The 26668-nt window shown below is 40.7% G+C and overlaps 1 protein-coding gene across 2 annotated transcripts in view; it reads left to right on the top strand.

The window, feature by feature from the left end:
• LOC147684397 (uncharacterized) overlaps positions 1-26668 on the top strand; it is a 118100-nt gene that overhangs the window by 37003 nt on the left and 54429 nt on the right. Inside the window, exons 2-4 of one of the 2 annotated variants that reach the window (XM_086940324.1) lie at positions 13353-13505; positions 14003-14752; positions 16699-16805. In XM_086940324.1, coding sequence (XP_086796450.1) covers positions 13353-13505; positions 14003-14752; positions 16699-16805 — 1010 coding nt within the window. The remainder of the gene's footprint in view (positions 1-13352; positions 13506-14002; positions 14753-16698; positions 16806-26668) is intronic. The other variant, XM_086940325.1, reaches the window with a different exon arrangement.

The following is a 26668-nucleotide window of genomic DNA, read 5'->3' as shown; positions in this document are numbered from 1 at the left end:
AATATATTTAAAAGTAAGGTGCACAATAGTGCCATTGCTATAATAGCTAATTCTAATTGTGTCCAGAAAAGATGTATACATTTATGGTTGGTGGTGTGTGTGCATGTAAAAATTGTATATTGATGGATAGTGTGTGTGTATGATGGAAGTATGTATTGTCAGCTGGTAGTTTTTGATTAGTGAAAGCATGTACTCATGGCTACTGCTGTTTGTGCATAGTGTAAGTGTGCACAGCTAGCTGGTAATGAAAGCATTTTGTGAAGGCTGGAAGGGTGTATGTTTGTTAGAAGTGGGCTTTGATATTTGTTGATGTCTGCTTGGTAAAAGCGTGTACCAATAACTAATAATGTGTGTTCCTGTTGAAAATGTATACTGCCAGCTGGTGGTGTTTGTGTTTTGTAGAGAAGGTACTAACTGTTGATAGTATATGTGGCTTGTAAAGCATGTAGTGATAACTGAGGTTATGTATGTTTGCTGAAGCATGCACTAACAAATAAGGATGTGTGTATGATGAAAGCATGCAGTAATGTCTAAAGGAGTATGCTTGCTAAAAAATTGAATGCATACAGTAAGAAGTAATTTGCCACTATATTATTCCTCAACTTGCAATGTTTACAGTATTATTGAAACATATTACATATAGCAGTATTCAATCTGCATTGTTCATATCATCACTCAATGGCTAATGTCTATATCACCACTTAATTTCCATTGCTTTTAATGGTACTCATTTCTGAATAGCTACAGTAGCAGTCAACCTTTTAGCCTACAATAGCATTAACTTACCATCCTTTACAAAACCACTTTATTATGTTGATTATTAATTGTTTCTGAAATTAGTAAACAATTTGTTCAATAAACTCCTTTTGTACATGTAAGAGAACAGTTTTGAACAGAATTTCTAGTAATATGCAAAATATATATGTCTACATTAGGATAATAACTAGTTGTAAAGCAGAAGTTAAAAAACTATTCAAATGCACTTACGTTGTATTTATTGTTGAACTTTTCTTTGTTTTTCTTTTGGTGTTTAGTGTAGGCGTAATAAATGCTGTAAAGAAATATTAGAAAGCATTATTCGTGGGTATTTTACAAAAGTTCATATTAAATTATACTGTATATCAAGCAATAATAAAATGTAACAATCTTTATAATGCAACTGATTAGTACTTTTGAAAGCAGTTGTATGAAATATTTAGCGGCCTCATATACAGTACGCAGTATATAAAAAGCTTGTCTTAATTACCTGTAGACTATAATAGTGCTACATTATGTTTTGAAGTATTCATTTATTGTCATATTATTTAGAAAGTACTTTACATGAAGATGTCATTATATTATACATTTTAACAAGTTACAAACACAAGTAGTAATAGTTACAGTGAAAATGTAAGTTTTAAGAATTGATAAATGCTGTATGGATGCAGGATGGGCAATAATAGGTGAATGCTTGCTTGATAGATTAACGCATGATAATTGTATTTATTGATGAATGCTTGAATTATTAATGTTTGTATAAATGCATCAATACATGCATTATAACAATATGAATGATGGATATATATAGATGGAAAGATGAATGGATGAATGCATGGCATATGAAGTATGAAGACAGTATTGTATTTATAAATACATACACACTAAAGGCTTTTAAAGGTGCTCTCTTAATCCTTCTAGTCACTTAGTGTAATGGCTAACTAAAATTGTACAGCCTGCGATTACATTACCGAGAGTTTCTGACTGTAACAGGTCAGAGCCTGCCCTCCCAGTGGCTACGAACAGGGCCTGCTTAACATAAGTGATTACACCTCCTCCTGAAGGATGTCTAGCAGATTACCATCACATGGCCAAAAGTTTCAAAGCATCTACTGCATTGAAATTAATACTACGTCTTCCCCTCAGATCTGGGAATGCCATCCGTGCCCTGAAGCCTATTTGCCATCATTCTAGAAGAGAAATTTGATGTTCAAAAGGCGTGTTTCACATACAGGCTGGTTATACACATAAAGGTGGGCTACCTAAGGTGCACTACCAAAAACGGGTTTCACTATCATTATTTTAATAAAAGTAAAGAATTCTGAATTAGGGCTTTTCCTACTTCCCACATGTAGGTTATATAGAGGGGTATAGTCACCCTAGTGGTTGGTAGGCCATTAGCAAATTGATACTCTCCAGAGTACCCCCAAATTGAGTATTTAATTTATGCTCCCTTCCCCCCCCCCCTTTTACTACAGATATAATTTGTCTACCTGGGAATAGACGAAGGACAAAAAAGAGCAGTCAATGCAAGAACTAGGGAAGTACAGCAAAATTTGGCATCAAAACCTGCCTGTCTGTTGGTACTTCAACAAATGCAAATGCCAAATTATTGAAAAATTTACTTTCTCAATAACACGTGCAGGATTGTTAAACACTTTGCCAACTATCTCGCATTTCCTTTGACATAATATGGTCATTTCTGTGCCTCTGCAGGCTTCACCCTTGCTTTAGTTCACTGTGTTGTTAGACATTGGTACCAGTAAGGTACCAGCCTTTCAGGAGGAAGTTGTACAGGCAGTAGGTGGTCAGGTCCTATTTCTCTAGGAAGTTTACAAGTAGCTAAACTATCCAAGTGTCCCTTTGTGCCAATGCCATGTGTATGAAAGCACTTGCAGTAGCCAATGCTTGTTAGTGTCTGCTTGAACACTACTGCCGTCAGAGGTAACGTACATGACCAGGGATTTCAGGAGTAATGAGACTGACACTGAAAATAGTAATGCTGTCTTGTTTTTATTAACTTTAGAAATCACAGTGAGATTTTTAACCCTTCCATGCTAATGACAAGGTCACCTCATCATGGGTGTTACCTGCACTGCGCTGATGACGAGCTAACCTTGTCATGAACAATGGTAAAATAAAGATCCAGCACCAAGTGGCAAAACTCTTAGCAGCCAAAGTGTTATATGCAAGTGGGTGGATGTAATAATATATGCAAGAATGATGTATAAATAAATGCATGCATGATAAATACTTGTGAATAGATGGAAAATTGTATAATTAGATGTGTGGGTAAATTGATTAGTAATGTAATGGTACAGCATTGTTAGATGCATAAATAGGTGAATGCATGTATGATAAATGGGTGCATGATAATTGGATCAGTTGATAGATGGATGCATTAATGATGTATGTATAATTGCATGAATGCATGCATGATAGCTGTATGCATGATGGAGTAATGGATGGATAAATAGATGAATGGAGCTTGCATGTAAGTATGTTTAGATGCAAGTGGGTGGATTGATTAGTGAGAGCATTAACTGTATAAATAGATGCATGTATGATAAATACATGCATGATATATGTATAGGTAAATGCATAATGCATGCATTATGGTTGTTTGCATAATAGAAGTAAGGATAAATGTATGATGCATGAATTATGGCTGTTTGCATAATAAATGGTTGTATTGATGAAATCATGAATTGATGGTGTGTGAAAGTATTATGTATGCATGCAAATGGATTGAGATCAATGCATGTTCGAATTATGTATTAATAAATAAAATAAATAAAACCTGGTATAACTCTTATTTACAATATACATATAATACTTTATATATTATTAGTATATAATATGACAGTAATTTGTAGCCAAGCAACATACATGCATAAATGAATAAAATTAAGCACACTGCAAGTGCTCAGTTACACAATCCACATTTCTTTATTTATTTAATGAATGAGAGTTGCAAGCAACGATAAATAAATAATATTTTTTACCATGCAATATAATAATTTCCCTATTGATATATGCTTCATCCACGTTTATTATTGGGGCATTAAAAGCCTCATGTGTGAATGTTAATAACAATTGATTTGTAAAATCAAAATATATAAATAGCTGCAATTTTAAGGTAAGTACGAATTAGGGAGTTTAACTGCTTTTTCAATTCCTATTTGTTATATATGTATTATTTCTTAGCAGGCTAAGTGTTTATTGACGTTTTTTTTTAAGCTAGATGCATATTGTGTGCACTTTCATGGAGAACGATTCCAAAAAGGAAGAATAAGTGGGAGTGGTTAAGTTACGTGGATAACAGGAAGTGAATGGGAGGGAAGAGAGGCAAAGCAAGCAGCAAAGCAGCGAAGTCTAGCATCGTAATGTTAATGTTAGTAAGGAACTGTAGCCTGTGCTCAGCAGTGGTTATTGAAATAGCTGCAGCAGGTAGTAAAATAGAAATTGAGCGTGGAGCTGTTTGTTAAAGGATTTTGTTACGTGCTACAAGATAGAATCGAGAAGTAAGGTGAGTTAAAATAAAAACAACTATGGACTTTATATAGTGATCTGAAAAGTATTTTGCTGGTTGTTGAATTATAATATTCCGTTTAATTCGACATTGCTTAAATATATCGACAGCCTGTGATGTAAGCATTGTTAATGAATTAATTTCATGTAAAAAGACATATTAATGGTTGTGCGCGAATGCAGTCATTAATAATATGCATGTTACAATTATATTAGCGTTGTAATACATGCGTCCAGTTGTGTGTTTGACAGAATGTGTATGCATGCTTTTAAAAGATGTATTTGGAGGAGGAGGAACGCATTGCAGATTGTTTTTTTTTCAATGCACATCTTATTTTGTACATGCGCGACATAGTAAGCATAAATATGGACATGTACATTTTATGTCTACCGGGAATTTTTTTATTTGTTTTCGAAAAGGAGGTCTCGAAGTGGCTAGTGGGTGAATAAGCAGGCCCGAGTTGAGTAACAGCGGTGCTCAGTAACTTAATAGTTAACTGTTTGCAATGTGTTCAAGATTGGCTGAAATGTTACATTGAAACAAATCAGCCCGGGCGCCAGCCTTATGGCGCCGAGTAGCTTTCAGACGAACGTTAGAATGGAACAGTAAAGACTGAAAGACCGTTACAGCAGTTAGCAATACCCCGGGGCACTTCCTTGAACACTTGCTGCTAATGGTTGTAACAGACGATTAAGGCCGGACTAAAATGTGTACGTGATCGGCAAAGCGCAGGAAGGCATCGGTAGTAGGTAGGTGAAAAAGAACCCTTAAAAGACTTCATTAAGTAAAGTACTTTTTATGTTAGTTTTTTTGCCAGTCATCGCATATTGAATGCTGCGTTACATCGGCTAATTTAGTATTTAGCCTTAAAAGCGACCTGTGTATATGGGCTCCTACGCTGCGAAGAGCACAATTATATGCTGAAAGAACCATGTTTAAGTCAACGCTATAGGTGACATGGTATCACTGTTGCATGCAGCTTTTACTTACTACACTGAAGTCCGTGTTAAATAGAAATGCAAGATTAATTTATTCAAATACGATAGTCTAAGAAAAAATGCTGTAAGACAGGCAAGTAGCGGTTATATTTTACAATGGGTTTGTTTTTGATTTTAAATAACTGCGTGTGCATGGCCTTAATAATAAGCATACTCCTTGTGTAATATTTTCTAATTCAGCACAACAGTTTTGCCGATTATAATATTTGCAGGCAAAACATCTAGTATTCGTGTACGGTAGAAGGTAGACTTAATGGCGGAAATGCTTAAAAGCTAGTATATTTTGCACAATAGAAAACGCTTTTGTTTTCATTATATCAAAGCTATACAAATGCCAGTAACATTACGAAATACTTTGCTGAATAGTGTCACATTGACCCACAATGATATATAACTGGAAAAATAACTTGCAATGGCCTGTAGCTTCTCGAAGCACTCACAAACATATGAATATATTATTGAAAATGGCGTTTATTCGTGCTGGCGCGCATACATGATTTAATAGTACAAAGCACACTCTTTGTATCTGTTTTAAATATAGAGTTGTGCATCTCATCGTAAATGAAACCTGCATGCAAAATATCTAAATATCAATTAAGGTAGACCAAAACTGCGGGGCACTAAATAGAGTAACGAGTAAAAAAAATTATAAAATGCTAGGTGAAGTCCGCACTATCTACAAGTGTCACAGATTACTTTATCTAAATACGGTTGTCTAATTAAAGGCGCTATGAAAAAAAACAACGAGCGGCTTTATTTTTTAAAATGGACTCGTTGTTGTCTATTGCTAAGTCGACACTACGGGTGACATGACTGCACCCGTAGTATGCAGCTTACACGCACTTGGGTGAGGTCCGCGCTTTTTTAATTGCTACAGATGACTTTATTTAAATACAGTGGTATCAGCAAAGGTGCTATAGAACAGACAACCAGCGGCTGTATTTTTTAAAATGGGCTCGTTTTGCTTATTAATTGCTGCGTAGCTTTATTTTGCATTGAAAGCCGCCATACTGGCGCCTGTTAACATGGGCTTCCGCAGTGTAGGAAGCAGAATGATACAACAAGGAGCGGTTATATTTTTAAATGCGTTTGCTGTTGCTTTCAAATAACTGCGTGTGCACAGCCTTAATTTAAAGCACACTCCCTGTGTAATATTTTATAATTCAGTACAATAGCTTTGCCGAATATGATATTTGCAGGCTAAACATCTAGTATTCGTGTACGGTAGAAGGTAGACTTAATGGCGGAAATGCTTAAAAGCTAGTATATTTTGCACAATAGAAAACGCTTTTGTTTTCATTATATCAAAGCTATACAAATGCCAGTAACATTACGGATATACTTTGCTGAATAGTGCCACATTAACTCACAATCATATAACTGGAAAAATGGCTTGCAATGGCCTGTAGCTTCTCGAAGCACTCACAAACATATGAATATATTATTGAACATGGCGTTTATTCGTGCTGGCGCGCATACATGATTTAATAGTACAAAGCACACTCTTTGTATCTGTTTTAAATATAGAGTTGTGCATCTCATCGTAAATGAAACCTGCATGCAAAATATCTAAATATCAATTACGGTAGACCAAAACTGCGGGGCACTAAATAGAGTAACGTGTAAAAAAAATTATAAAATGCTAGGTGAAGTCCGCACTATCTACAAGTGTCACAGATTACTTTATCTAAATACGGTTGTCTAATTAAAGGCGCTATGAAAAAAAACAACGAGCGGCTTTATTTTTTAAAATGGACTCGTTGTTGTCTATTGCTAAGTCGACACTACGGGTGACATGACTGCACCCGTAGTATGCAGCTTACACGCACTTGGGTGAGGTCCGCGCTTTTTTAATTGCTACAGATGACTTTATTTAAATACAGTGGTATCAGCAAAGGTGCTATAGGACAGACAACCAGCGGCTGTATTTTTTAAAATGGGCTCGTTTTGCTTATTAATTGCTGCGTAGCTTTATTTTGCATTGAGAGCCGCCATACTGGCGCCTGTTAACATGGGCTTCCGCAGTGTAGGAAGCAGAATGATACAACAAGGAGCGGTTATATTTTTAAATGCGTTTGCTGTTGCTTTCAAATAACTGCGTGTGCACGGCCTTAATTTAAAGCACACTCCCTGTGTAATATTTTATAATTCAGCACAATAGCTTTGCTGAATATGAAAACAACGAGCGGCTTTTTTTTTTAAAATGGACTCATTGTTGTCTATTGCTAAGTCGACACTACGGGTGACATGACTGCACCCGTAGTATGCAGCTTACACGCACTTGGGTGAGGTCCGCGCTTTTTTAATTGCTACAGATAACTTTATTTAAATACAGTGGTATCAGCAAAGGTGCTATAGGACAGACAACCAGCGGCTGTATTTTTTAAAATGGGCTCGTTCTTGCTTATTAATTGCTGCGTAGCTTTATTTTGCATTGAGAGCCGCCATACTGGCGCCTGTTAACATGGGCTTCCGCAGTGTAGGAAGCAGAATGATACAACAAGGAGCGGTTATATTTTTCAACGCGTTTGCTGTTGCTTTCAAATAACTGCGTGTGCATGGCCTTAATTAAAAGCACACTGCCTGTGTAATATTTTATAATTCAGCACAACAGTTTTGCCGAATATAATATTTGCAGGCAAAACATCTAGTATTTGTGTACGGTAGAAGGTACACTTAATGGCGGAAATGCTTAAAAGCTAGTATATTTTGCGCGATAGAAAACTCCGTTTCCGTCTTCATTATATCAAAGCTATACAAATGGAAGTAACATTACAGAAATATTTAACTGAATAATGCCACATTGACGCACAATTATGTCACTTAAAAAATGACTTTCAATGAACTGTAGCTTCTCGAAGCACTCACCAACATATCAACAAATTATTACTAGCGTTTCGTCGTGCAAGCGCGCATACATGATTTAACAGTACAAAGCACAGTCTTTGTATTTGTTTAAGATATAGTGCTCTACTAACTCTCTGTAAAGACCTGCATGCACAATATCAGGTGATCAATTTGGTCAGACTAGATTGCGTGCCAGTAAATAAAGTAACGAATTTAATGAATTATTGAATGCTGGTACATTAATAGCAGCAAATAATATTAAAAAATACGCAAATAAAAGCTTACCTTTAAATGCAAATAATTGGTAGATCAGCAGCGAAGTCCAGTACGAAGCAAATAAGTATCCGAACGTAGGTTGTTGTTCTCAGCAACAGAGGGTCTGTGTAACAACTCGTAAAGTCCCAACATAAGTATCGGCTGCGATCAGATACCAAGCGTTAAAAGCAATAAAATGCAAGGCTCACAGGACTAACAAATACTTCAGTGCCGTGAGAAAGTCGGCTAAGTGCGAAAAAACATGTCTGGCACTTCTCAATGTAAATTAAAAGGGCAAAGGGGACTGTTCTTTTTAAACAGTTTCGTTTCTTTGAATGCATGCCGTGAGTTTCAGTTTTAAACACTTTCGTTTCTTGTAATACATGCTTGAGTTTCATTTCGTATTTGTAAAATATAACTTAATGAATGTATATTAGTTGTTTACCATAAGTCTTAGAATGCTTTATGTAAATGGATATATTTTTAAAGTTATGCATGCGAAAATATATACAAAATGGATTTGAAAATGTATAGATGTAAAACATTTTGGTAAAATGCTGTCGGCAGTTTTTTGTTGTGATGCCTTTAATATGAGGCACGTGCATTCACTTGAACTTTTGAATGAAGGCCTTTTACAAACATCCCGCTGAGTTATTGTATCGCTGTATGTAAAGTGAACGTATGCCTTATTCTAAGAATATCGCTGCTAATGTTTTATGGAGCTTTGTATTCAGCGATAACTAGTTCCAACATTTTTCACTCATTACACGCATAAGTAGATGCACCATATTAGAAATGTTAAACTCCTAAATCAAAGAAGGCGATGCCATGTGGCACATGAAACTACAAGTGGTGTGACTAAGCCTGGGTGTTTTGGCCAGAATACAAGTATGCAAACTTCAACATTTGAAACTAGACCATCGAGGAACATACCGACGAGATATATAATTGCTGCGTGTAAAATAAACGTATGCTATGTAAATCTGTAAAGCTTCTTGTTTACCATGTAAACACGAGCCTTGAAGGAGTATGCCGCCGACGATTTTACAAACGGGCTTTGTAATCAGTGAAAACTAACTCCAACATTTTGAACTTATTACACTCGGAAGTACATGCATCAATTCAGAAATGTTAGCCTTCCATATTAACAAAGGTGTTGCAATGTGGCATATGTAACAAATAGTTGTGTGGAATAGCATGTGTGCTATGACTCAAATACCAGCAAAAAAACATTAACAACATAATGTAAATAAATATAATTATATAGACCTTTAACTGTTATACAGTGGATCAATGCCACTTTACACTTTTGTGTCAGAGCACCTGCTGCAGGAATGATAACTTTTTTGGAAAGCACTATAGTTTACCGGTGCCGCCTGCATTTACTTTGACATTTAAAAGAAGGCCTTCGAGGAACATGCCGAAGAAATTAGTTGCTAGGTATAAAGTGAAAGTATGCCACATTAAATATCTGTAAAGCATTTTCTTTCACATGTAAACACGATCTTTAAGAGGGTGAAGACTACGTTTTTTAAAACTTACTATTTCAATTTGCAGCATGTTACTGTAAAGCTTTTTCTTTCAGATATCAATCAAGGCCTCAAAAGTTAATGCCAACGACGTATTTAAAAAGCGCTATTTTTTATCGCATTATGTATAATGCCAGTACCTTCAATATATAATGCAACACTATAAATACTATAATCTTTTTCTGTAAATATAAAGCCAAAGCACAACATTTCTAAATCTCATTACACAAGCAGACATAGCATCGCCGCAGACATAGTGCCGCCGCAAAGCACATTTTGAAGTGCTATTGTTATTTCCGACTGTTTACACCTACTAAATAACACCATGTCGATAACTGTAGGGGCGAGAAAAGAATGTGTAAACGAATTCATGCAAGTAGATACCTGCAGGCTTTAAAGTCTGTAGCAAACTGCTTACGAAAAGAAAATCAAAATAATGTTAATGTAGACAGAAGCAGTACATCAAAAGTGTTTTATTATTTTTGAGAATATTGTACTGTAAGTAAAGGCACTCTAAGACAAGCAACGAGCGACTGCATATACATGGTATCTTTGTCGCTTTTAAATTGCTGCGTGTACATTCACTCGCTTTGTTTGGAGCCCCCCAATAATGGCGGATGTTAGTAAGATAGGCTGATGCGCTCTAGAAAGCACAATTACAAGCAGAAACAACCATAAGTAAAGTCAACAATACAGGTTAAATCGCCCACTGTTGCCTGCTCCTTTTACGCACTCGAGTGAAGTCGGTGCTAAATAAAAAGCAAGTGATTACTTTAGTTAATGTTTTTGCATGTGAAGTAAACGTATGCTTGTATGCCACATTTTATATTTGTAAAATACAACACAATAGCACAGAGAAAGAAACACAATATTACTTTATATATTTTATGTTGGAAAATGCCCATTGTTAAACGGTCAGTAGAAATAAACACGTTCAGCTCTAAGACAAGAAACGAAAGTGATGGTAGAAAGACACATGATATTCTAATTATTTCGTATTGAAATGTGACCCTGGATGAGAGTGAACAGTGAAAGAAACACACTATGGGCTAAAACGACATAAGCTCGTTGTAGCTTTTAACTTGCTGCTTGTGCATGGCCTCACTTTGCATTAAGCACCTGCAAATGGCGCTCTAGTCGAAAACAACATGCGCTCATTGTTTCTTTTAACATGGTGCATATGCATGGGCTCACTTTGCATTGAGCCCCGCCATGATGGCGCCTGTACTCTAACATTAGCTCGCGCCGTTCTTGGGTGCTGCTTTCACGCAATGGCGCCTGGATTCGAACAATAACTCCCGCCCTTCTGGGGTGCTACTTTCACGCACTCGGAAGGCTGTATTTAAAATGTGGTCTGTGTTGAAATGTGACCCTGGATGAGAGTGAACAGTGAAATAAACACACTATGGGCTAAAACGACATAAGCTCGTTGTAGCTTTTAACTTGCTGCATGTGCATAGTCTCACTTTGCATTAAGCACCGCCATAATGGCACTCTAGTCGAAAACATCATGCGCTCATTCTTGCTTTTAACATCGTGCATCTGTGCTGTTTGATTGCATGCAGTCGGACGGGTATATTTAAAATGTTTCATTGCTGCGTGTTATAATGGCGCTCTAGTCGAAAACAACATGCACTTATACTTGCTTTTAACATCGTGCATCTGTTATTTAAAATGTTTGATTGTTGCTGATTGCTGCGTGTTATAATGGCGCCCTAGTCGAAAACAACATGCACTCATTCTTGCTTTTAACATCGTGCATCTGTGCTGTTTGATTGCACGCAGTCGGACGGGTATATTTTAAATGTTTCATTGCTGCGTGTTATAATGGCGCTCTAGTCGAAAACAACATGCACTCATTCTTGCTTTTAACATCGTGCATCTGTGCTGTTTGATTGCATGCAGTCGGACGGGTATATTTAAAATGTTTCATTGCTGCGTGTTATAATGGCGCTCTAGTCGAAAACAACATGCACTCATACTTGCTTTTAACATCGTGCATCTGTTATTTAAAATGTTTGATTGTTGCTGATTGCTGCGTGTTATAATGGCGCCCTAGTCGAAAACAACATGCACTCATTCTTGCTTTTAACATCGTGCATCTGTGCTGTTTGATTGCACGCAGTCGGACGGGTATATTTTAAATGTTTCATTGCTGCGTGTTATAATGGCGCTCTAGTCGAAAACAACATGCGCTCATTCTTGCTTTTAACATCGTGCATCTGTGCTGTTTGATTGCACGCAGTCGGACGGGTATATTTTAAATGTTTGATTGCTGCGTGTTATAATGGCGCTCTAGTCGAAAACAACATGCGCTCATTCTTGCTTTTCACATCGTGCATCTGTGCTGTTTGATTGCATGCAGTCGGACAGGTATATTTAAAAGGTTTGATTGCTGCGTGTTATAATGGCGCTTTAGTCGAAAACAACATGCACTCATTCTTGCTTTTAACATCGTGCATCTGTTATTTAAAATGTTTGATTGCTGCGTATCACGTGAATGTGTGCCTTGTGCCCCATACTTCGTGTTCAGAACAACCACACTCTAGTCTAAGACGAGAAACACGGGAAACGAAAGTGAAAGAACGATCACACCAAGAAAGAAACATTGTCGGTTAAGGCAAGCTCACACAAAGAAAAAAGAAACATTGTAAAAGAAACTGGAGGCTGAAGGCAAAAAGCTCGTGCACGCAGCTCAATCCACCCAAGGATAAGCTCGTGACAGTTTTGTGTCCCTCATTCCCCCGTGTCAGGTAGCTATAAGTCTCCAGCCTGGACGCATCCTTCGGATGCTATTTCCAGGCGAGACCTAAAAATGAAGTAATACTATCACAAAATGTGCCGCATAATGCTACATAATTAGCAGTTTCTTTACGCATAATTTATTTAACCCTACCACATAATTTGACCCTCTTCTGCATAATTTCAGTGGCCCTGATAATAGCCTACATATTGGGTAATCACCAGCCCTGCCCTGCTAGTAGAGCCAATGTGGCTTTTAGATGCCTCCCTCACCCCCCTCAAAAATAGGGAGCCATGAGGGACCTGTCAGTTACCTGAAGGAAAAGTAGAAAAAAAAACAACACCATTCTCCTGCAGCCCTTACCTACTTACCTTACAGGTTCATAGGCACAGACAAAGACGGCTGCCCAGGCATCTGCCTCTGAGGGAAGCTCAAACAGCCCCAAAAAGAGGAAAAACGTCGGTTTACGTTTTGCTCTTTCTTTGGCTGATTGTGTCCCTTGGCGCCCCCTTCTCAGCCTTGGAAGCTGTGATGCTGTGGGGTACGGTGAGTGGACACTGGTCGTCGCGGAGGGATGCTGAGCCAGGAAGGCCTGTGCTCTGGAGAGACGTTCTTGTAGCTGTGATCTGCCTTGGTTCTAATTACAAAAAGCTGATGTTCTAAAGCTGTGCCTGGCCTTTTCTTCTCTGCAGGACGATCTTTTCAGTGTGACCCAGGGGTCTCCAGCTGCGAGAGCCAGGACAGTAGCTCTTTTGACACACATCTGTCCATCAGTCGCAGCGCACCCTATAACTGCCCCAACATTCTGGACAGGAATGTCCAGAAACCTGATTTTCCTTGTCTAGGTAAGTTAATCAGACTCTGGGCCTCATTTATAAACCCATTGAACTGCCGGTGTCACTTTTTTAGATCTACCGGCGGCCCAGTCTTCCTTCCCATATTTACAAGACCGCGTAAAGGGTCCATGGATGTTGCTGTAGGTGTTCTCTTCCTGCACAAAAATAATCCTGTATACAATGCAGGCACCCTCGCACCATGGTGCGATATATAGTAAAAGGTGCAGCAGCGCAGGCTGAAATGACAGGAGTGCACCGTATTTCATGAATACAGTGCATTCCTGCCCTTTCACATTGGCTTAGGGCAGCGCAGCGAGAAGACTTGCAGTGCTGCCCTGCGTCAGTTCCACGTAAATGAGGGCTAAAGTTTTTATCATTGGATGGTATGTCCGAGGCGCCAAATCCATAAGACTGCAGTTGTAACCTTTGTTGCAGATGCACAGCTTGCCATATGTATACCCCCTCTGTACTGTATTTAATAGCTAAACCCTTGTCTTTATCCACAGCTCTAGGTGCCTCTGCATGCCTTGGCGGAGGAGATGATGGCATGCACCATCCAGAGAGGCCAGACCAGCAAAGCAGAGAGATGGCAACAACTACCACTGCCCCCAGGTCAGACCCCTTCACATTACCACAACAGTCTACTCAGCCAAGTCCCAGCTCTGTAGATCTTCGTGTCTCACATCTGCTGGGCTGTGGCCTGACCAGGAATTTGCAGCCAGAAGAGGATGAAGAAGACTCTGCACTTTCATCGTGCACGAAACATCTAAGCAAGGATCAAGGACTCACAGTCGAGAGTTCAACATCTGGGCCTCCTTTTCAACGAGCACCTACCTTCCACGGTGCCTCCAGCAACAACACGCTAGGCTATGCCAGTTGGCACAAGCCCCAGCAAGAAAAAGGAAACACATCTCTGCCAGTGGGTGTTCCAGGGGTTTCCTGTGGTCAGATGGGTCACCCTTTTCTCAATGGCGCAAACGAGTGTATAGAAGGCGTCGTGCCAGTGAAGTTAAAAACCCAGCAGGGTGTGGTTCTGGAAACTCCCTCCATCCCTCCATCAGGAGACCTTCTGTCCTCCAACATCAACGGACCCTACAACTGCGCCAGCTGTCCTGACCAAGAAAGCAGTGGATCTTTGAGCTTGCATAAACTGCAGATCTCACCGGACTCCAGTTGCAGCAGTCAAGAAGACTCGACTTATCAGACTGGCCCCAGCCAGTACACGACCATCGAGAATGTTGTATGCTCGTCTCGAGGTAGGTGACCCCACCTCTGCCAGGCTATCTAATAGTTGTCTATGTCGTGGTCTGTATGGCTGCATGTCGCTGTGTAATGTTAGGCTGCTTCTATCAACGTTTCCTAATGAATGTTGTACGCCATCATCCAATAACTAGCAGTTGTTGCGTATGCACTCCATGTGCCTGTGTCCAAGACCTTACTGCATCGGATGCAAGGTGGCGTCAAATGTGGCATCAAGACTGCTCTGCAGGGCTGCAGTCCAAACCTGCGCACGTGCCCCCTTCATTCAAGGTTGTTCTGTTAGTTTCCTCTTCAGGTACGCACAGACTGCAAGTCTACTTCCAGTGAACAAGCGTTGTCCTTCAGAATGTGCCTGTACCCTGGTATAAAATAAAGGCTCTTCCTTTCAGACATGTCCTCTGTGGCCTTCTGCGCCTCTGTTGCTTCTTTCTGCACTTCTCTTGGTTCTTTCTGCACTGCTGTTGCCTCTTTCTGTATTCCTCTTGCCTCTTAGAGCACCACTTTTGCTTCTTTCTGCACTTCTCTCCTTTTTCTGCACCCCTCTTGCCACAGAATTCAGGGAGACCAACAGTTTACTTCAGAGAAGTGGTTTACTTCCCTCTCAGATCATTTGTTGGGACTGAGCTAATTTGACAAAAGAGAGATCCATGCTCTGGTCATGACTGTGTTCTTCAGGTGCCTGTATATCCAACTGCTCTCGGTTACCATCTTTTAAGAACCTGAAGCAGAAGCTTTTAACTAGACCAAGACGAGAGAACCACAGGTGCCCGCTACAAGAACCTGGCCCCAACTCTATCAGGTGCCACATCCTTAAGTCCTTCTTCTACGAAGCGGACAGAGACAAGAGCCACACGTCAATTCTTTACTTCTCAGCGGATGAAACTTGCGTTCACACCGGTTTAGTTTCTTTAGGTCCTGAGTCAATCAGTAGCCTCCAGGTAGTCCAAGAATAACTTCCAGTGTCCAGGGATGGAGCCCTGCGGGGCTGCTTTTTTGGCTTTTGTAGGACACCAGATACTGTTCAACCGGAGAACACTTATTGTCCTCACTGGTCTCCGAACCCAGAGTTTGATGACTTGATACTGGACATGGGCTGGCACCCCAAATAGGTCTCCTCAAGTTAATACTACTTCAAAGGTACATATCTACCTAAAAGACTTGTTGCAGTTGTTGTTTCTGGGAAGTGGCTGCGCCCATGAGACCTGAGCCACTGGTTCTCACTTGTAACCAAGGTGTGAGCTTTCTCGCTTTTTTTCTCCTCCTTCGCTTCCCTATCCATTGTCTTTCCTGCTCCAGTTTTCCTTGATGGGGTCCTGCTAGTTAACTTTTTCTAGGTCATTCAACTTCTGCATCTACAGCTCTATCTTTTTAATTTCAAGGGCAGCTGGGACAGAGGGCACACACGCATTGTTGCAGGGTAATCAGGGGAGTAACAGGGAGCATAGGATAAGGGGCAGTGTTATGGGGAGTGGGTCAGTGAGGCATCTATTCCTCACCCCCTGTAGTGCCTAGTGGTTTTATAGTCCTGGTGGGCCTTCGTAACCGGGTGGTGGATGTGCTCAGTACTTGAGCTCATTACCTGATAATCTTTGCAGGGGCGTAGCTGGCATTGGTGCAGCAATTGCAGTGGCACCGGGGCCCAGAGCCCAAAAGCCCTGTTTAACCCTGAAAATTGCTATATTTTACTACTCCAACAGCAGTCAAAGAGGTCATTTTATCTGCTTGCACAGGGCATCCCTGCTAGGCTACTGTCTCTTTGTGCTCAGGAAAGTATCCACACCTTTCACAAACTCTAGAAAAGTGGGTTGTTTGCAACCATTGTTTCCTTGTGATTGTCTGTGGTCTATGCTTGTGTTAGTCATCCCATGGTGCTGTAACCCCAGGTGAGGAAGGACTGCCTGTCTGGCCCCCTCACATGAGTGCCGTTGGTTTCTCTCCACAGAACTGGATCCTCTTTGGGATGAGGAGATCTTGACTGCATTCGAGAAGCTCAGAGATTTTACGCCAGAGGAATTGAAGATGGTTTCCGAGGTGTTCAAGACCCATCAGGTTAGTTATTGTACCACCTACCTCGGTTCATCATCACCTCTCAAAAGTGCTTAGTCTGTCTCTGTGGGGCATCTGGTTCTAGAACGCTGCACCAAAATTAATGTGGTTTTTGATGGAGGTCATGTAGATGTCATTTCTGCTACTCCTAGCATTTTGGTGAATTGACGTCCATGTAATGTTTCTAACTAACTTTTGTCTCACGGGATCATGTATCCAGACACTCAGGGGCAGATTTTGACCCCTGTGACACAGCTGGTGCTGTGTCACAGGGGTCAAAGGTCTAGGACACCTACAGAACAACTATTATTGCTATATTTTATTGCTATATTTTACTACTAAACAAGCAGTCACAAGTGCAATTACCCTGCAGGCACCAGGGTCTTGGTTTGAATGGTGCAGCAAGTGCAGTGACACCAGGGCCAGAAGGTCTAGGAAACCCACTTAACACTGATTATTGCTATATTTTACTACTAAGCAAGCCGTCTATGCAAGATTTGATGGCTTTGCCAATGGCGTTTTAGACATGTTGTGCAGCTGCGCAAGTTGCTGTGCAACATGGCTTAAAGTCAAGAAAAAAGTGTGATTATGCGGCCAAAGTTGACCGTGTTTAGTGTTTTAATTTTTTTCCAGCATCCTACATAAACGGTCATGAGTATGAAGCGAGACCAGGAATGGTCTGAAGTGTGAAAAATAAAGGCACAATCTTAACAGTGTACCAAATAAACACCCAGGCAACATGACAGGACCGTTATGCAACTAAGGAACAGGGAGCTAGAAGTGGTTCAACTAGTTGAACCCGTCGGCCATTCCGACCAAAATTAGGATGGTTTTCGGTCTGTGCCAAATCAAACACTCTTTTGAAAAGGACTGTCATCATCTCAAAACATCCAACTGTATCCACAACTAAAAAATGTAAAAACTCAGCCAATTAACATTTTTCTGTCCTGCAGTTGTATAAATTTGATAAATGAGGCAAGGCTCACAATTCAAATATTGACCAGGAAAGAGCACGTAAGTAGGAAAAAGCCATATTTATTGCTGTCAATAAAAGGTGCTTCATCTTGGAAATAACTTTGGGGCATATTAGCAAGAAATAGCGATATCATTTTTTTTATCGCTGGATATGTTAGCGCAGAAAACCTGCTATTATCAACGTTTTTCTCCATTGTGCTAAAATATCCAGCGATAGTGGCGAAATGCGTGAATATCGGTGGAAATTCAGCGATATTCATGCATTAACGCCAATGGTGACTTAACCTGCCAATGCTGTTAAAGCCCTCACCCCCCTGCTCCTCCCACTCTGGACTAAAATCATCAACTGTTCCTTGCAACAAGGACTCATCCCAGACTCCCTCAAGATAGGGCAAGTCACGCCTATACTCAAGAAACCCACAGCTGACCCGGCCGACCTAAACAATTACCGACCTATCACCAATATCCCCACTCTGGCCAAATTGCTAGAAAAATGCGTACAACTCCAACTGACAAAACACATTGAGCAGTTTGACCTCCTCAACCCTCACCAATCAGGATTCAGAGCAAAACATAGCACCGAAACGGCTATGACACACATAATTGATGACGCCCTCCAAATCCTTGATCACAATGAGTCCTGCCTTCTCATCCTTCTTGATCTCTCCTCCGCATTCGATACGGTCAAACACGAGAATCTACTGGAGCTGTTAAATACCAGAATGGGCATGTCCGGCACGGTTCTCAAATGGTTCACGTCCTTTCTGCACAACCGGTCTCAGAAGTTCAAGATCAACAACGCATTGTCCTCGCCTGTGCCCGTAACACTAGGCGTCCCTCAAGGTTCCTCCCTATCCCCCACATTGTTCAACCTCGTCATGGAACTACTCACCACCTTGCTTCAAGCATCAAATGTACACTTCCATATGTACGCCGATGACACTCAGCTCTACCTCAAGCTTCAATCCCCTGAAGACATCAAACTTTTGAATGCCACACAAAGAAACACCCAATCTTGGCTGGCCGACAATCACCTCAAACTAAATGCTCTGAAAACTGAGTTCCTTCTGGTCTCACCTCCTGCCAAAAAGGCCATCACCCAAACCTGGCTCAATCATCTAACCGCACTCAATGTCCAACCCACCATCGTGGACTCTGCGAAATCCCTTGGCATCACACTTGACTCCAATCTCGACATGCAGCAGCATATTAGCAAAGCAACTAAGGGAGCCAACTTCCAAATCAACACGCTGAGAAAACTCAAACCCTTCCTACCACCCAAGGACTTCCGAACTGTTGTACAAGCCCTAGTCATTCCTCGCATAGACTACGGAATTGTGGCTCTCAGCGGGCTCCCCCTAACAACAACGACTCCCCTACGAGCCTCCCTGAACGCGGCCGCGAGACTCATCACTGGTTCAAGAAAACACTCGCATATATCCCCTGACTTAAAAGCCCTGAACTGGCTGCCTTTTGAAGCCAGAGTTCAGCTGAAAATTGCCTGTATGACACACTCGGCCGTACACCACAAGTCACCCAACTACCTCACTCACAAGCTGACTATATCAGGAGGCCCAAGATCCAACAGAAGCACAAAGAATCTCCTCCTGAAACCTCGTAGATTCCGGAAGGAAAAAACATACAAACGCTCCTTCTCAGGAATGGCACCTAGGATCTGGAATGCACTCCCGCCAGAAACTAGGCTTATCCCCTCCACTGTACTCTTCAAGAAAGAGGTAAAAGCCATCCTTATGGCTAAGTTCACCTGAACCCTATTGCTACTGGAACAATGACAGTACATGGCTCCTATATTATCGGCTACCTGAATGCTTATCTATGTTAGACTCTTTTATGACTGCTACTGGATCTAAATCATTGCACGGATGCTATATTATTAGTTTCCAGATTGTTTATTAGGGCTGTACACTATGACTTGAGTGCTTTACTAGCTTGCAATTCACTCACTACTGCCTACTATTCTGCTTTCAACCGTGTGGTTACTCACCCTCTGGGGTGCTATAATCTTATTCGAGTCGACATTGCACGGCTTCTATATTATTGGTTTCCTGATTGTTATTAGTGTGTATACTCTTGTGCGTTTGCTACCCTATTTTGCAACTCACTCACTACCGAATATTTTACTGTTTTCAAGAGTTTGTTTACCCTACCTACTGTTTCTGTAAAGCGCTCTGATATCTGCAAAGATCTTGTTCGCGCTATATAAAACTTTAAAAATAAATAAATAAATAAATAAACCTGAAGATCCACCTCCCGTTGGATAAACAGGTAAGTCATGTTTTTAGCAGGCGTTAGATTATAGTGATAATCTCGCTTAGTGCGATTATTTTTATCGCCTTGCCTGCCTTGCTAATAGGCGATAGCTGTGTTAGCAATTGCTTTCAGTCGCTAACAGTTTGGGTACGCCCACTTTGCATGTCATTAGCAATAAATGTCGCTAACTGCTGTTAGCGACAGCTTGCTAATTGGGCAATAAAAATATCGCTGCTTTAGCGGAATAAAGTGCCGCTAAAGCGGCGATATGGCCCTTGCTAATATGCCCCTGTGTTTCTAGAAAGCATAGTATAAAAGGACCACCAATGAAAACATCTGTTCACGCTAAATTTCAATGACCGGAAAAATTCCCAATTCAATAATTAACATCACACAGTCGAACATCTTCATATTATGGCAGACGCAGTGCAAAATATAAGCAGATTATAAACATCAAGCCAAGTCTGTAAAATTAGCATATCGTTTGTTGCACAAGTCAGTTTGTAATGTCAGCTGAAACTCTGGGGAAAGGATGTGGCATAACGGTCAAAGCTGTTGACTTTCGAACTGTGGACAGTCTATTTGACACACTTAAACATCGGGATGGGATTATCAGGGAGCGTTGTAAACAGGTTTGCCTCATTTCTCCACAACAGGACTCAAAGAATCAAGGTTAACCACTCCCTGTCCAATCCCACTCTGGTCACATTAGGGGTTCCGCAGGGGTCCACCCTCTCACCTACTCTCTTTAACCTGTACATGGAGCCTTTAACTGAAATTCTAAAATTATATAACATCCAATACCACCTGTACCCAGATGACACCCAGCTATGCCTAAAAACCTGTTCCCTCGAAGATGAATATGTGATGTTACAATGCGATGATTTACATTGCGGTACGTTACATCACAGTTAGTACCACGCAAGTCGGTACAACTACTTGACCTGGAGGGTGCTGGACTTAGGAATAGTATGATTTACTATTCCAACTCCAGCCTACATAACAGTAGGGAAGGAGTTGGAATAGTAAATCATACTACTCCTTAGTGTATAGCGCCATCCAGCGCAATTCGTTGTAACAACTTTTGGTGTAATGCTCGCAATGTAAATGTATTGCGGTGTAACGACCGCATTGTAAAGGTTGTTCGCTCCCGAAGATATGCGATCCCTCAACATAACTCTGCAAAAAACCCAGAACTGGCTGACCTGAAACGACCTCAAACTAAACACACTCAAAACCGAATTCCGCTTAATCGGCTCACCCAAACAATCCCTCAATATCGAAGAATGGATGAAGCATCTAACAGCCCTTAACTGCCTTCCTTACGTTATAGATTTCACAAGCTAACTGGGAATAACCCTTGACAAAAATCTTAACATGCAGGAACAAATCATTTCAGCCACCAAAGGAGCAAACTTTCAAATGAACGTACTTAGAAAAATAAAGCCCTTCCTCCCCCTTGATGACTTCAAGTCAGCGGTGCAGGCTCTAGTGATTCCCATGTTGGACTATGGTAGTGCAACCCTCTGCGGTCTGTCTAGATCCAATTGGCTCCACTAAGGGCATCCCTTAACTCTGCTGCAAGGCTCATCATTGGATCCAGAAGAAACAACTACATCACTCCCGATCTGAAGTCGCTAAACTGTCTCCCATACGAGGCAAGGATACAACTGAAAATTGCTTGCATGATCCATAAAGCCCTACACTTCAACCCACCGAAGTACCTCGCTGAATAACTCGAGCTGTCTGGTGGTTGCAGATACTCTGGAAGTTTGAGCACCCTATTGTTGAAACCTCAGAAATTTCTGAAACAGAAAACCTACAACCGAGCTTTCTCTGGAATGGCCCTGAGGATTTGGAGCTCCCTGCCCTCTGAAATCAGAATGAACTCGTCAACTTAATCATTAAAAAAAGAAGCCAAAGTGCTTTTGATGAACAAATTTCTACCCTAGAACCCGTTGACTCCTATATTCGGGCACTGAGATGATTGAGTGTCGACACACATGATTATTACTCTCCTGCGCTGTCCTTGTTTATTAACTTATTGGCCTTTTCCTGATTTACACTGTATACAGTCAGCATATATGTTTGTTGTTTGTTCTACCTGTTCTTTCTTGCCTAGCAATTTGTAAAGCACTCTGATACCCTCTAGGGTCGGGTTTGCGCTATATAAAAATGTACAAATAAAATATAACAATCTCCCTGTAACTAAAAATAAAAGTGTCCATATGTAATGCAACTGGCTCCTCATATAAAACTTTCCAATACCTTCAGGTCAAGTTCGCTCTATATTAAAGTACAAAATTAAAAATAAAACAAAGAGAAGTTTGAGTCTAAACACATGCACTCATATGGAGTGTGGAGACAAAGGTAAAGGATGTGGCGTAAGGACGGGAGAAGTCATCTTTGAAGCTGGGCAACCTGGTGTAAGTCTCGGCGGGAGGCTCCACATACACAGCTCGCAGGGGACGAACAACCAAATTAAACAAACAAACAATGTGTTTGCATAAAAAAAGATGTATTTAAAAAAATGATGGAAGTCTGTATGAAATGTTACAGAATGGATGTTAAGATTTACAGGGCTGTTTACAGAAACTGTGCTAGGATCATCAACACTACAAAGAAACAAAAGGGAACCTTCCCAAAACACAGACTGAAAGGAATGAAAAAAATAGTGCGCTTATACAAATTGAGATAGACAAAAGTGAAAAGATGCAAGTAATAGGCCACTGCTCCCTGGGAGGGAGACAGACAGTAGGAGGAGGGACAAAAAATACAGATAACCCATATAGAAGCAAGATCTTGGGAAGTGCACGCAAAGCAACAAATCAAAAGAAATGGGCGGGCTGTAAGCCCACAGAGTGGATACAGCATGTCTTGAAGAGACAGCGCACGCACTGCCTAGGCAAGACCTAAAAATAGGTGCTCACAGGCTTGCATGCGGAATTAATGAGAACGCTGCACGGATTGGTGTCTGTACAACGCGTTGTGTTACAACGCATTCGGTTACAACGCAGATTTTACAACGCGGGATCCATTACAACGGATGTCAATACAATGCATGGCATTACATCGCAGATGCTATTACAACGCATGGCATTACATCGTAAGTATAGGTAAGTATACCTTTTTTTAAAAATGTTGTTTAGTTTATTATAATTAATTTTATTAAAATAAATTAATTAAAAGACATTTAAAAATTGTCATTAATTTAATTTAATAAAATAATATCTATTTAATAAATGTAATTTTATTAAAAATTGTAATTAATTTAATAAAAAAAAGTAATTAGTTTAATGTACATATTTTTTATAATGAAATGAAATTAAATTAAAAATATTAATTTATTTAATTTAATTAATTTAATTAAAAAATGTAATTAATGTAAAATAATTAATTTAATTTATTAAATATATTTTAAAATGGTAAATATAATTTAATTATCCCTAAACCCAAACCCTGCCCTAAAACCTAAAAACACCCCTGTACCCCAAAACCCAAACCCTACCCTAAAACCTAAAAACACCCCTGTACCCCAAAACCCAAACCCTGCCCTAAAACCTAAAAACACCCCTGAACCCCAAAACCCAAACCCTGCCCTAAAACCTAAAAACACCCCTGTACCCCAAAACCCAAACCCTACCCTGAAACCTAAAAACACCCCTGTACCCCAAAACCCAGACCCTACCCTAAAACCTAAAAACACCCCTGTACCCCAAAACCCAAACCCTGCCCTAAAACCTAAAAACACCCCTGTACCCCAAAACCCAAACCCTGCCCTAAAACCTAAAAACACCCCTGTACCCCAAAACCCAAACCCTACCCTGAAACCTAAAAACACCCCTGTACCCCAAAACCCAAACCCTACCCTAAAACCTAAAAACACCCCTGTACCCCAAAACCCAAACCCTGCCCTAAAACCTAAAAACACCCCTGTACCCCAAAACCCAAACCCTACCCTAAAACCTAAAAACACCCCTGTACCCCAAAACCCAAACCCTACCCTAAAACCTAAAAACACCCCTGTACCCCAAAACCCAAACCCTGCCCTAAAACCTAAAAACACCCCTGTACCCCAAAACCCAAACCCTGCCCTAAAACCTAAAAACACCCCTGTACCCCAAAACCCAAACCCTGCCCTAAAACCTAAAAACACCCCTGTACCCCAAAACCCAAACCCTGCCCTAAAACCTATAAATACCCAAACACCCCAAAACATATACCTCAGTACCCCAAAACATATATTCCTATACTCATACTTATTTAAAAAATCACTTAAATTAATATATTTAATTTATAATATTTAAAAACAAAAATAAATATTTTTTTTAATTATAAATAATTATTAAATCAATTAAATAATATTAAATAAAATAAAAAAAAATTAAATACTTACCAATACTTACGATGTAATAGTATGCGTTGTAATAGCATCTGCGATGTAATGCCATGCATTGTAATGACATCCGATGTAATGGATCCCGCGTTGTAAAATCTGCGTTGTAACGGAATGCTACGTAAAAGTTGCGTTGTAGGTGTAACATACCACGCTGCACAGATGTCAGAAGCAGAGGGATTTTCAGCTTGTTAAAAAAAATTATAAAGCACTTGTGCCATTTCTAAGTGCTATAGTTGCTGGTTTTGCTGTTACTGAGTTTAAAAGTACTCACTTTACTGAACACAGACAGATAAGGCAGGACCTGCTGTTCATCTGTTCTCCTGATTAACTATAACATAATATCAATGTGGGTGTTTTACACTATCTCCCTCACACTGCTCAATCAAGCATTGTTAAAGCTCATGGGTATCATGCTGTAGAAGATTGGCGGAGTGCTAAAGTGGTAAACCGAAGAATGTTTTTACCCGTAGCATTTCATGAACACAGGTCTAAGCAGAGAATACACATTTAAAACGGTGAAACATGATTTAATATAATTGTTTCTAATATAGTGCATTGTTGTGAGTTAGAGGAAGCATGGTCTTCTAATTTAAGGCATAGTAACTTATGTTCCCAGAAGTGGTTTCCTGTAAAAGCATTCAGTTCTGTTTCACTCTCCTGCGCGAATTGTGAAGGATGTGACTTGCTAGTGAATAACTTATAGAAAACAAGGTGTGTAGTTATCACTGTCCAGCTAGCTGAAACAGGCTTTAGGATAGACACCGCAGGAATGCGAAAATCAGTGTCCTTAAGTAAAAAAAGGCATGCTTAGGTCGATCGTCCTATCATAAAGCAAAGATCTCAAATGTCGTCATTAACAGAGCCCGCCCAGAACTCCCGGCCCACCTGTTGGAGGAAGGAGTGATACACTTAGCCAAGAAAACCAAAGCTTCCTGCCTTCCTGCATTCCTGAAGAAAGTTCCGCCTTCCATTACCGCAGATTTCACAAGCATTTTCAACGCTTCTCTACTTACTGGCACATTTCGGACTTATTAAGACATGCAGTCCTCGCCCCCTTCACGAAACCTGCAGACGTCATAGGCTGCCAACTGCCACCCTCTTACAAACATACAGGCCTTCCTGAGGCACAGCCAGCTCTGGCAAACATTAGGAACGACTTCCTCGTTGTCCTGGAAGATCTAGCAAAGAGCTCTGATCCTCTGTGACCACTCAACAGCCTACACACGGTCAACCTCAAAATCTGATTGGTTATGCTTAGGGAAGGAGCGCAGCAGCTTGTACGGCCATTGATTGGGTCTGTTAATTTCTTTAATGCAGGAGCAAACCGATTCTAACAGAATCATCTGCTGTGGACTCCCACTTGAGTTCTCCCTCTCCGGACTCCCTTTTATTATCTACATGGATCTGATGGGTCAGGTCCTAGATAAACACAAGGAGATGATGGACGGAGTGCTGAAACTTTTCAGACACTCACCCCCAGTCACAGATCTGGGTTGAATCCATCATCGTTCTTTAGCTCACTTCGCCACCTCAGTTCAGACCCAGCCATATGCAAATCAGTCTTGACCCTGTGCCTCATGGGAACAGACCAGCCCAAACTGCCAAGCCATGTCTTCCCTGGACCGAAAACAAGTCTCCTGAGACCGGTTTCGGGCTAATAGCCCTCATCAGCCAGGCTAGCTTGAATCCAGTGGCAAAGTGAGCAGGGGTCCTACATATGGGCATACCCTGCCAACTTAGGACGAACAAAGCAAATACAAGGAGATGATGGAAGGAGTGCTGAAACTTTTCAGACACTCACCCCCAGTCATAGATCTGGGTTGAATCCATCATCGTTCTTTAGCTCACTTCACCGCCTCAGTTCAGACCCAGCTATGTGCAAATCAGTCTTGACCTTGTGCCTCATGGGAACAGTCCAGCCTGAACTGCCAAGCCAGGTCTTCCCCGAACCGGAAAGAAGCATCCTGCGACCGGTTTCGGGCTTTCACCCCTCATCAGCCAGGCTAGCTTGAATCCAGTGGCAACATGAGCAAGGGACCCACGTCTGGGCATACCCTGAGCACCTAGGGCAAACAAAGCAAACACAGGTCACCATCAGCAAACATCAGATGTGTGCAGATGACACCCCGATACACATCAATGCGTAGCACAATGCTGAGAATCATACCCACGTTGTGGAGGGCCTAGACCAGGTCTACTTGTTGATTCATCTACGTTTCCT

Source organism: Lissotriton vulgaris, chromosome 10 (assembly GCF_964263255.1).
Source record: "Lissotriton vulgaris chromosome 10, aLisVul1.2, whole genome shotgun sequence".
NCBI classification, from domain to species: domain Eukaryota; kingdom Metazoa; phylum Chordata; class Amphibia; order Caudata; family Salamandridae; genus Lissotriton; species Lissotriton vulgaris.
Note: the sequence above shows the minus strand (reverse complement) of the source record. Positions and strands in the feature narration are given on the sequence as shown.